This window comes from Patagioenas fasciata, chromosome 32 (genome assembly GCF_037038585.1).
Source record: "Patagioenas fasciata isolate bPatFas1 chromosome 32, bPatFas1.hap1, whole genome shotgun sequence".
NCBI lineage: Eukaryota > Metazoa > Chordata > Aves > Columbiformes > Columbidae > Patagioenas > Patagioenas fasciata.
The window spans coordinates 2,348,370-2,361,026 of NC_092551.1; the positions used below are offsets into that span (position 1 = coordinate 2,348,370).

Sequence of the window (12,657 nt, forward strand, 5' to 3'; positions counted from 1 at the left end):
TGGGGACACCCGGGGGGGCTGGGGACACCCATGGGTGCTGGGGCATTCATGGTACAGGGAGCAGTGATAGGTGCTGGTCTCCAGAAGAGACATTGGCTCTGGTCAGTGGCACCCATGGGTGCTGGGGGCACCCAGAGGGGGCTGGTGACGCCCATGGGTGCTGGGGGACACTTGGGAGAGGGGGCCACCCATGGGTGCTGGGGCATTCATGGTACAGGGAGCAGTGATAGGTGCTGGTCTCCAGAAGAGACATTGGCTCTGGTCAGTGGCACCCATGGGTGCTGGGGACACCTGGGGGGCTGGGGAGACCTGTGGGTGCTGGGGGACACTTGAGTGCTGGGGATCACCCATGGGTGCTGGGGACACTTTGGAGAGGGGACACCCATGGATGCTGGGGGGACACTTGGGAGAGGGGACACCCATGGGTGCTGGGACACCCAGGGGGGCTGGGGACACTTGGGAGAGAGGGACACCCAGGGGTGGGGAGCAGCCATAGGCGCTGGGAGCACCCACCAAGGTGGAGGAGCACCCATGGGTGCTGGGGGCACCCGGGGGGGGGCTGGGGACACTTGGGTGCTGGGGACACCCATGGGTGCTGGGGTAATCGTGATACAGGGAGCAGTGATAGGTGCTGGTCTCCAGAAGAGACATTGGCTCTGGTCAGTGGCACCCATGGGTTCTGGGGACACCTGGGGGGCTGGGGAGACCTGTGGGTGCTGGGGGACACTTGAGTGCTGGGGATCACCCATGGGTGCTGGGGACACTTTGGAGAGGGGACACCCATGGATGCTGGGGGGACACTTGGGAGAGGGGACACCCATGGGTGCTGGGACACCCAGGGGGGCTGGGGACACTTGGGAGAGAGGGACACCCAGGGGTGGGGAGCAGCCATAGGCGCTGGGAGCACCCACCAAGGTGGAGGAGCACCCATGGGTGCTGGGGACACCCATGGGTGCTGGGGGCACCTGGGGGGGCTGGGGACACCCATGGGTGCTGGGGCATTCATGGTACAGGGAGCAGTGATAGGTGCTGGTCTCCAGAAGAGACATTGGCTCTGGTCAGTGGCACCCATGGGTGCTGGGGGCACCCAGAGGGGGCTGGTGACGCCCATGGGTGCTGGGGGACACTTGGGAGAGGGGGCCACCCATGGGTGCTGGGGCATTCATGGTACAGGGAGCAGCTACAGGTGCTGGTCTGTAGCAACATCAGTGGCACCCATGGGTGCTGGGGACACCTGGGGGGGCTGGGGACACCCGGGGGTGCTGGGGCACCCAAGGGGCTGAGGACACTTGGGAGAGGGGGACACCCATGGGTGCTGGGGGACACTTGGGAGAGGGGACACCCATGGGTGCTGGGGGCACCTGGGGAACTGGGGACACTTGGGAGAGAGGGACACCCAGGGGTGGGGAGCAACCATAGGCACTGGGAGCACCCACCAAGGTGGAGGAGCACCCATGGGTGCTGGGGGCACCCGGGGGGGCTGGGGACACTTGGGTGCTGGGGACACCCATGGGTGCTGGGGCATTCGTGGTACAGGGAGCAGTGATAGGTGCTGGGCTCCAGAAGAGACATTGGCTCTGGTCAGTGGCACCCATGGGTTCTGGGGACACCGGGGGGGGCTGGGGACACCCATGGGTGCTGGGACACTCGTGGTACAGGGAGCAGCAACAGGTGCTGGTCTGTAGTAACATCAGTGGCACCCATGGGTGCTGGAGGCATCCAGGGGGGGCTGGGGACACCCAGGGGTGCTGGGGGCACTCACAGGGTGGGGAGCGCCCGTGGGTGCTGGGAGCACCCACCAATTTGGAGGAATAGCTACAGGTTCTGAAGGGCACCCATGGGTGCTGGGGAACTCACAGGGCCATAGGGAGCACCCATGGGTGCTGGGGACACTTGGGAGAGGGGAACACCCATGGGTGCTGGGGACACCTGGGGGTGCTGGGGACACCCATGGGTGCTGGGACACTCGTGGTACAGGGAGCAGTGATAGGTGCTGGTCTGTAGCAACATCAGTGGCACCCATGGGTGCTGGGGACAACTCAGGGATGTTGAGGGACACTTGGGGAGGTGGGAACACCCATGGGTGCTGGGGACACCCAGGGTTGCTGGGGACACCTGTGGGTGCTGGGGATGCTTGGGAGAGGGGACACCCATGGGTGCTGGGGACACCCATGGGTGCTGGGGAGCTCTCAGAGCAGCTGCAGGTGCTGGTCTGTGGCAACAGGTACAGCAGTGGCACCCATGGGTGCTGGGGGCGTGGGGAGCACCCATGGGTGTCATTGTCCCCGTCCTCAGTGTCAGAGCTGCCCAGGGCGGGGGGGCTGTGGGTGCTGTGTCCCTTGCGTCACTGTCATTGTCACTGTCATTGTCAATGTCACTGTCACTGTCACTGTCACTCTCATTGTCGTTGTCACTCTCGTTGTCAATGTCACTGTCACTCTCATTGTCATTGTCACTCTCATTGTCACTCTCATTGTCATTGTCACTCATTGTCATTGTCACTGTCATTGTCACTGTCATTGTCACTCTCTCGTTGTCACTCTCATTGTCATTGTCACTGTCATTATCACTGTCACTGTCACTCTCGTCACTGTCACTCATTGTCACTGTCACTCTCATTGTCACTGTCACTCTCATTGTCACTCTCATTGTCATTGTCATTGTCACTGTCGTTGTCATTGTCACTGTCATTGTCACTCTCATTGTCATTGTCACTCTCATTGTCATTGTCGCTGTCACTCTTATTGTCACTCTTATTGTCAATGTCACTGTCACTGTCATTGTCACTGTCGTCACTGTCACTCTCATTGTCACTGTCACTCTCATTGTCACTCTCATTGTCATTGTCACTGTCACTCTCATTGTCATTGTCACTGTCACTGTCATTGTCATTGTCACTGTCATTGTCATTGTCACTGTCACTCTCATTGTCATTGTCACTGTCATTGTCACTCTCTCATTGTCACTCTCATTGTCATTGTCACTCTCATTATCACTGTCACTCTCGTCACTGTCACTCTCGTCACTCTCACTCATTGTCACTGTCACTCTCATTGTCACTCTCATTGTCATTGTCACTGTCACTGTCATTGTCACTGTCATTGTCACTCTCATTGTCACGGTCACTCTCATTGTCATTGTCACTGTCACTGTCACTCTCATTGTCACTGTCACTCTCATTGTCATTGTCACTGTCATTGTCACTGTCATTGTCACTCTCTCATTGTCACTCTCATTGTCATTGTCACTCTCATTATCACTGTCACTGTCACTCTCGTCACTCTCACTCATTGTCACTGTCACTCTCATTGTCACTCTCATTGTCATTGTCACTGTCACTGTCATTGTCACTCTCATTGTCACTCTCATTGTCACGGTCACTCTCATTGTCATTGTCACTGTCACTGTCACTCTCATTGTCACTGTCACTCTCATTGTCACTGTCACTCTCATTGTCACTCATTGTCACTGTCATTGTCAATTCAATTGTCACTGTCATTGTCACTGTCACTCTCATTGTCATTGTCACTCTCATTGTCATTGTCACTCTCATTGTCAATGTCGTTGTCACTCTCATTGTCACTCTCATTGTCATTGTCACTCATTGTCACTGTCATTGTCACTCTCATTGTCACTGTCAATGTCAGTGTCATTGTCACTGTCACTCTGTCACTGTCACTCTGTCACTTTCACTCTGTCACTCTCTTTGTCACTGTCACTCTCTTTGTCACTCTGTCACTGTCATTGTCACTGTCACTGTCACTCTCATTGTCATTGTCACTCTCATTGTCACTGTCACTCTCATTGTCACTCTCACTCTCATTGTCATTGTCACTGTCATTGTCAATGTCACTGTCACTCTCATTGTCACTGTCACTGTCATTGTCACTGTCACTCTCATTGTCACTGTCATTGTCACTGTCACTCTCATTGTCACTGTCATTGTCACTATCACTGTTCCCAGTTTTGGATGCATCTCCTGGACAGTGCGTGTGTGTCTGTGGGTGCCATGTCCCCGCTGACGTCATTGTCATTGTCATTGTCCCCAGGTGGGGACGGCGCCCCGGCCCTGGACCGGATGCAGCAGCTGGAGCAGCGCGCGGCGCAGCTGGCGAGCGAGGAGCAGCGGGACCGGCAACCGGAGCCGCGACCGCGGGCCCGCGACGCCCTGAGATTCGTCAGGTGGGGGGGACAACACCGGGCACCCGGGGACACCCCTGGGACACCCCCGGACACCCCCCGGGGACACCCCTGGCACCCCCAACACCCATCATCCCCAACACCCGGCACCCCCCTTGGGACACCTGGCACCCCCAACACCCATCACCCCCCTGGGGACACCCCTGTCACCCTTGGGACACCCCTGTCACCCCCCACACCCATCACCCCCCTGGGGACACCCATGGCACCCCCCTGGGGACACCCCTGGGGGCACCCCTGTCACCCCCAACACCCATCACCCCCCTGGGGACACCCCTGGGGACACCCCTGTCACCTCGGGACACCCCCAGGACACCCCCGGGACACCCCTGGCACCCCCAACACCCATCATCCCCAACACCCGGCACCCCCTGGGGACACCCCTGTCACCCTTGGGACACCCCTGTCACCCCCAACACCCATCACCCCCCTGGGGACACCCCTGTCACCCTTGGGACACCCCTGTCACCCCCAACACCCATCACCCCCCTGGGGACACCCATGGCACCCCCCTGGGGACACCCCTGGGGGCACCCCTGTCACCCCCAACACCCATCACCCCCCTGGGGACACCCCTGTCACCCCTGGGACACCTGGCACCCCCCTTGGGACACCCCTGTCACCCCCAACACCCCCCTGGGGACACCCTTGGCACCTCCCTAGGGACATCCCTGGCACCCCGGGGACACCCCCCTAGGGACACCCCTAGCATGCCCTGGGGACACCCCTGTCACCCCTAACACCTGTCACCTATCTGGGACACCTGTCACCTCCCTGGGGTCACCTGTCACCTCCCCTGAGGACACCTGTCACCTCCCCTGGGGCCACTTGTCACCTCCCTGGGGTCACCTGTCACCTCCCTGGGGTCACCTGTCACCTCCCCTGGGGCCACTTGTCACCTCCCTGGGGTCACCTGTCACCTCCCCTGGGGACACCCCTGTCACCCCCTGGGGTCACCTGTCACCTCCCTGGGGTCACCTGTCACCTCCCCTGGGGTCACCCCTGTCACCTCCCTGGGGTCACTTGTCACCTCCCTGGGGTCACCCGTCACCTCCCCTGGGGACACCCCTGTCACCTCCCTGGGGTCACTTGTCACCTCCCCTGGGGTCACTTGTCACCTCCCCTGGGGACACCCCTGTCACCCCCCCGGGGTTACCCTGTCACCTCCCCTGGGGACACCCCTGTCACCCCCCCGGGGTTACCCTGTCACCTCCCTGGGGTCACCTGTCACCTCCCTGGGGTCACCCTGTCACCTCCCTGGGGTCACCTGCCACCTCCCCTGGGGACACCCCTGTCACCTCCCTGGGGTCACCTGTCACCTCCCCTGAGGACACCTGTCACCTCCCCTGGGGCCACTTGTCACCTCCCTGGGGTCATCTGTCACCTCCCTGGGGTCACCTGTCACCTCCCCTGGGGTCACTTGTCACCTCCCCTGGGGACACCCCTGTCACCCCCCGGGGTTACCCTGTCACCCCCCTGGGGACACCCCCGTCCCCCTCCTGGTGTCACCTCCCCCCACCTGCCAATGTGGTTCCCCCTCCCCTATTGCCCCTCCCCCATTGCCCCTCCCCCATGCCCCCTCCCATTGCCCCTCCCCCCTTCTCCCCTTTGCCCCTCCCCCATTGCCCCTCCCCCACCACTGACCCCTGGCCGCAGGGCGGAGGGGGGAGGGGCCCTGGCCGCCCTGTCCCAACAGGGGAACCCGGACGAGATCGACCTGGGGGACGAGGACGAGGCCGAACCCGACGGTGGGGGACAGCTTGGGGACAGGGGACATGGGACATGGGGGGGACATGGGGGCACAGGGGGGGACATGGGAGGACATGGGGACATGGGAGGACAGGGGACATGGGGGCACAGGGGACATGGGGACATGGGGGGACATGGGAGGACATGGGAGGACAGGGGACATGGGGAGAGCATGGGGACATGGGGACAGGGGACAGCATGGGGACAGGGGACAGGGGACATGGGGACAGGGGACATGGGGGGGACATGGGGACATGGGGACATGGGAGGACAGGAGACATGGGGGGACATGGTGGGACATGGGAGGACAGGAGACATGGGGACAGCATGGGGACATGGGGACAGGGGACAGCATGTGGACAGCATGGGGACAGGGGAGAACGGGGAGGGACATGGGAGGACAGGGGACATGGGGACAGCATGGGGACACGGGGACAGGGGACAGCATGGGGACAGGGGAGAACGGGGAGGGACATGGGGGGACATGGGGACAGCATGGGGACACGGGGACAGGGGACAGCATGGGGACAGGGGAGAACGGGGAGGGACATGGGAGGACAGGGGACATGGGGACATGGGGGCACATGGGAGGACAGGGGACATGGGGACAGCATGGGGACATGGGGACAGCATGGGGACAGGGGAGAACGGGGAGGGACATGGGATATGGGAGGACAGGGGACATGGGGACAGCACGGGGACAGCATGGGGACATTGGGGGACAGGGGACAGCATGGGGACAGGGGAGATGGGGACAGCATTGGGACATGGGGACAGCATGGGGACAGGGGAGAACGGGGAGGGACATGGGGGGACAGGGGAGGACAGGGGACATGGGGACAGCATGGGGACATTGGGGGACGGGACAGCATGGGGACAGGGGACATGGGGACAGCATTGGGACATGGGGACAGGGGACAGCATGGGGACAGGGGAGAACGGGGAGGGACATGGGGGGATATGGGAGGACAGGGGACATGGGGACAGCACGGGGACAGCATGGGGACATTGGGGGACAGGGGACAGCATGGGGACAGCATTGGGACATGGGGACAGGGGACAGCATGGGGACAGGGGAGAATGGGGAGGGACATGGGGGGACATGGGAGGACAGGGGACATGGGGACATTGCGGGACAGGGGACAGCATGGGGACATGGGGACAGCATGGGGACAGGGGAGAACGGGGAGGGACATGGGAGCACAGGGGACATGGGGACAGCATGGGGACAGGGGAGAATGGGGAGGGACATGGGAGGACAGGGGACATGGGGACAGGGGACAACATGGGGACAGGGGACATGGGGACAGAATTGGGACATGGGGACAGGGGACAGCATGGGGACAGCATGGGGACAGGGGAGAACGGGGAGGGACATGGGGGGACAGGGGACGTGGGGACATTGGGGGACAGGGGACACCATGGGAACATGGGGATATGGCGGGACATGGGGGAACAGGGGACAGGGGGACATGAGGGGGATATGGGGACATGGGACAGCATGGGGACATGGGGGGACAGGGGGATATAATGGGGACAGATGGGGACATGGGACAGCATGGGGACATAGGGGGACATCGGGGTACAGGGGGACATTATGGGGACGGAGCGGGACATGGGGACATCATGGAGACAGGGGCCATCATGGGGACATTGGGACATGAGGACGTGGGACATCATGGGGACGGCGGGGGGCATGGGGGACACCTGGGGACATCATGGGGACATGGGGGGACATGGGGACATCGTGGGGACGTGTGGTCAGATGGGGACGGTGCGGGACATGGGGACATCATGGGGGGGGACAGGGTGACACCTGGGGACATGGGGACAGTGGGGGATATGGGGACACGTGGGACATGGGGACAGTTGGGAACATGGGGGGACAGGGGTACACCTGGGACATGGGGGGGGGGACATATGGGGACATGGGGGGGACATGGGGACAATTGGGGACATGGGGACAGCGGCGATATGGGGGGACATGGGGAGGGACATGGGGATGGGGGGGGTGACATGGGAACATGGGAGGGTGTCCCCATGGGTGGGGGGACACCAGGGGACCCCAGTGTGTCCCTGACCCCCCCGTGTCCCCCCAGAGGTGCAGCTGGAGCAGAAACGCGTCCCGGCCTCGGTTTTTGGGGGGCTCAAGGACGACTGAGCCCCCAGGACCCCCCATGTCCCCCCTGTCCCCTCCCCACCGTCCCCACCCCGCACTGTCCCCTCCCCACATTGTCACCCCCCCCAGTAAACCCCGTTTTTATGCTGCTCTTTGGTGTCCCCGTTGGTGTTGGGGGGACCCAGGCATCCGGGTGGGGGAGGCAAAGGGGGACCCAGGCGTCCGGGTGGGGGGGAAAGGGGGACCCAGGCGTCCGGGGGGGGGGAAGCAAAGAGGGACCCAGGCGTCCGGGTGGGGGAGGCAAAGGGGGACCCAGGCGTCCGGGGGGGACCCAGGCGTCCGGGTGGGGGAAGCAAAGAGGGACCCAGGCGTCCGGGTTGGGGGGAAAGGGGGAGGCAAAGGGGAACCCAGGCGTCCGAGTCAGGGTGGTGGGGGAGGCAAAGGGGGACCCAGGCGTCCGGGGGGGACCCAGGCGTCCGGGTTGGGGAGGCAAAGGGGGACCCAGGCGTCCGGGTGGGGGGGAAAGGGGGAGGCAAAGGGGGACCCAGGCGTCCGAGTCAGGGTGGTGGGGGAGGCAAAGGGGGACCCAGGCGTCCGGGGGGGACCCAGGCGTCCGGGTGGGGGTGAAAGGGGAAGGCAAAGGAGGACCCAGGCATTCGGGTGGGGGAGGCAAAGGGGGACCCAGGCATCCGGGTGTGGGGGGGTGGGGGACCCAGGCGTCCGGAGGGAGCACCCAGCACCCACATTTCCCCCGCTTTGGGTGCCCCCAGCTCCATTGGGGGGGCAGCACCCCCATGTATGTTCTACCCCCCCCCCCCGCCAAGAACCGTCCCACAGGCACCTTTAAGTTACTTTATTAAGTGACAATGACACGGGGGGGACGCACGTGTCCCCCCCCCCAACACCCACCAGCCGTGCGACCCCTCCCCCCACCCCCCCTCCCCCATATACAGGGGGACACGACCCCCCCCCATGTCCCCATTTGGGGACATTGGCCCGGGGGGGGGGGCAGAGCCAGCAGCACCACGGGGACATTGGGGACATGGGGGGGGTGACACAGGGGACCCCAGGCACGATTTGGGGGGGGGGGGGTGACACAAAGCTCCGTGTCCCCTCTGTCCCCCCCCACTGTGTCACCCTGTCCCCAAGCACTTGGGGAGGGCACAGCCCAGGCACAATGTGGGGACCCCCCCCATGTCACCCCCACTGTCCCCAAACCCTGGGGGGGACACAGGTGGCACCACATTGGGGGACACCCCCCCCCACCCCGTAACTCTGTTCCCCCCCTCCCAATTGTCACCCTGTCCCCACCCCCCTTATGTGGCTTTTTAGGAGGTGACACCTGTGTCCCCCCCCATGTCACCAGTGTCACCTCCAATTGTCACCCAACCTGTCCCCAAACTGGGGACACACACACCCCCCCCCAAATTCCATGTTCCCCCCCCGCCCCAGTGGTGGCACCGTCCCAACCCCTTCATTGGGATGATGGTGACACTGGGACAGTTCCATTTTGGGAAAGGGGGGGGACAGAGCTGCCCTTTGTCCTTGTCCCCCATTCCCCCCCATTTGGGAGGCACCATTTCGTTTTGGGGGGGGGTTCTGGGTCAGGTCCAGCTGTGTCACCCTGTCCCCAGATTTAGGGTGGGGGGAGCCACCCCTTGTCCCCCCCACTCCCCCCTCACTTGGGAGGTACCATTTCTTTTGGGATGGGGGGGTATTTGCATTGGGGGTTCTCTGGGTGAGGTCCAGCAGTGTCACCCTGTCCCCAGGCTTGGGGGGGGGGGGGGGGGTGGGACACTGGGGTGACCCCCCCCCCAAAATGGTGCCACCATCCCAACCCCTTCACTGGGATGACGGTGACACTGGGACAGTTCCATCTTGGCTGGGGTGGGGGGGGAAACAAAGCCCCATCCCCAACCCTATCCCCAGATTCAGGGTGGGGGGAGCCACCCCTTGTCCCCCCCCGCCCCCCTCACTTGGGGGTGCCCTTCTTGGGGGTGGGGGGACCCTTTGTGTGTCCCCCCACTTGGGATGTACCATTTCTTTTGGGGGTGTGGAGGGGCCCTTTGTGTGTCCCCCTACATGGGATGTACCATTTCTTTTGGGGGGATGGAGGGGGCTTTATGTGTCCCCCCCCACACTTGGGAAGCACCATTTCTGTTGGCGGGGGGGATCCTGGGTCCAGTCCAGCTGTGTCACCCTGTCCCCAAGCTTTGGGGGGGGGGGACCATGCTGTCCCCCCCCATTTAGCTCCATGTGTGTCCCCCCCCATCAACGGTGCCACCATCCCAACCCCTTCACTGGGATGACGGTGACACTGGGACAGTCCCATCTTGGCCGGGGGGGGGAATGGGGGGAGCCACCCCTTGTCCCCCCGTCATCCCCCCCTCACTTGGGGGTGCCCTTCTTGGGGGTGGGGGGACCCTTTGTATGTCCCCCCACTTGGGATGTACCATTTCTTTTGGGGGGTGGAGGGGGCTTTGTGTGTCCCCCCCACACTTGGGAGGCACCATTTCTTTTGGCGGGGGGGTTCTGGGTCCGGTCCAGCTGTGTCACCCTGTCCCCAAGCTTTGGGGGGGGGGGGGACCATGCTGTCCCCCCCCATTTAGCTCCATGTGTGTCCCCCCCCATCAACGGTGCCACCATCCCAACCCCCTCACTGGGATGACAGTGACACTGGGACAGTCCCATCTTGGCCGGGGGGGGGAATGGGGGAAACCACCCCTTGTCCCCCCCCTCACTTGGGGGTGCCCTTCTTGGGGGTGGGGGGCTTGCGGGGGGGCCAGGGGTGGCTCTGGATGGTGAAGGCGTCCACGCTCATGGACATGGTCTTGGCCGGGATCTGGCTGAAGCGCTTCTGGTCCGAGTTGTACTTGAAGATGCCCTTGACCATGGGGAGGGGGACGGCGCGGGGCCCCCCCCCCGCCAGGCGGCGCAGCTCGGGGGGGTCCCCGGGCTCCAGGGTGTACAGCGCCCGGAACTGGCACCCGCCCTCCCGGAACAGGATCAGGAAGTGGTGGGCGCTGCTCTTCTCCACCTCCTGGAATGAATGGGGGGACACAAGGGTTAGGAGGGGGGGGCATCATGGAATGAATGGGGGGACATGGAATGAATGGGGGGACATCATGGAATGAATGGGGGGACATGGAATGAATGAGGGGACATCATGGAATGAATGGGGGGACACAAGGGTTAGGTGGGGGGGACATCATGGAATGAATGGGGGGACATGGAATTAATGGGGGGACATCATGGAATGAATGGGGGGACACAAGGGTTAGGTGGGGGGGGCATCATGGAATGAATGGGGGGACATGGAATGAATGGGGGGACATCATGGAATGAATGGGGGGACACAAGGGTTAGGTGGGGGGGGCATCATGGAATGAATGGGGGGACACAAGGGTTAGGTGGGGGGGGCATCATGGAATGAATGGGGGGACATGGAATTAATGGGGGGACATCATGGAATGAATGGGGGGACATGGAATGAATGGGAGGACATCATGGAATGAATGGGGGGACACAAGGGTTAGGTGGGGGGGGCATCATGGAATGAATGGGGGGACATGGAATTAATGGGGGGACATCATGGAATGAATGGGGGGACACAAGGGTTAGGAGGGGGGGGCATCATGGAATGAATGGGGGGACATCATGGAATGAATGGGGGGACACAAGGGTTGGGGGGGGGGCATCATGGAATGAATGGGGGGACATGGAATGAATGGGGGGACATCATGGAATGAATGGGGGGACACAAGGGTTGGGGGGGGGGCATCATGGAATGAATGGGGGGACATGGAATTAATGGGGGGGACATCATGGAATGAATGGGGGGATGACATGGAATTAATGGGGGGACATGGAATTAATGGGGGGGACATCATGGAATTAATGGGGGGACATAATGGAATTAATGGGGGACGTCATGGAATGAATGGGGGGACATGGAATGAATGGGGGGGCATCATGGAATGAATGGGGGGACACAAGGGTTAGGTGGGGGGGGACATGGAATGAATGGGGGGACACAAGGGTTAGGTGGGGGGGGCATCATGGAATGAATGGGGGGACATGGAATGAATGGGAGGACATCATGGAATGAATGGGGGGACACAAGGGTTAGGGGGGGGGGCATCATGGAATGAATGGGGGGACATGGAATGAATGGGGGGACATCATGGAATGAATGGGGGGACATCATGGAATGAATGGGGGGACATGGAATGAATGGGGGGACATCATGGAATGAATGGGGGGACATCATGGAATGAATGAGGGGACATCATGGAATGAATGGGGGGACACAAGGGTTAGGAGGGGGGGGCATCATGGAATGAATGGGGGGACGACATGGAATTAATGGGGGGACATGGAATGAATGGGGGGGACATAATGGAATGAATGGGGGGACACAAGGGTTAGGTGGGGGGGGCATCATGGAATGAATGGGGGGACATGGAATGAATGAGGGGACATCATGGAATGAATGGGGGGACATGGAATGAATGGGGGGACATCATGGAATGAATGGGGGGGCATCATGGAATGAATGGGGGGACATGGAATGAATGGGGGGACATCAT

At 62.0% G+C, this 12,657-nt stretch overlaps 2 protein-coding genes across 2 annotated transcripts in view; one reads left to right on the forward strand and one right to left on the reverse strand.

The window, feature by feature from the left end:
* XAB2 (XPA binding protein 2) overlaps window positions 1-8,218 on the forward strand; it is a 56,069-nt gene extending 47,851 nt beyond the window's left edge. The window contains exons 17-19 of the mRNA XM_065859312.2: window positions 4,050-4,182; window positions 5,857-5,948; window positions 8,049-8,218. Of these exons, the coding sequence (XP_065715384.1) occupies window positions 4,050-4,182; window positions 5,857-5,948; window positions 8,049-8,110 (287 nt within the window). The 3' untranslated portion in view covers window positions 8,111-8,218. The remainder of the gene's footprint in view (window positions 1-4,049; window positions 4,183-5,856; window positions 5,949-8,048) is intronic.
* Window positions 8,219-9,387: 1,169 nt separating this feature from the next.
* CAMSAP3 (calmodulin regulated spectrin associated protein family member 3) overlaps window positions 9,388-12,657 on the reverse strand; it is a 49,951-nt gene continuing 46,681 nt past the window's right edge. The window contains exon 20 of the mRNA XM_071800630.1: window positions 9,388-11,108. Coding sequence (XP_071656731.1) covers window positions 10,806-11,108 — 303 coding nt within the window. The 3' untranslated portion in view covers window positions 9,388-10,805. The remainder of the gene's footprint in view (window positions 11,109-12,657) is intronic.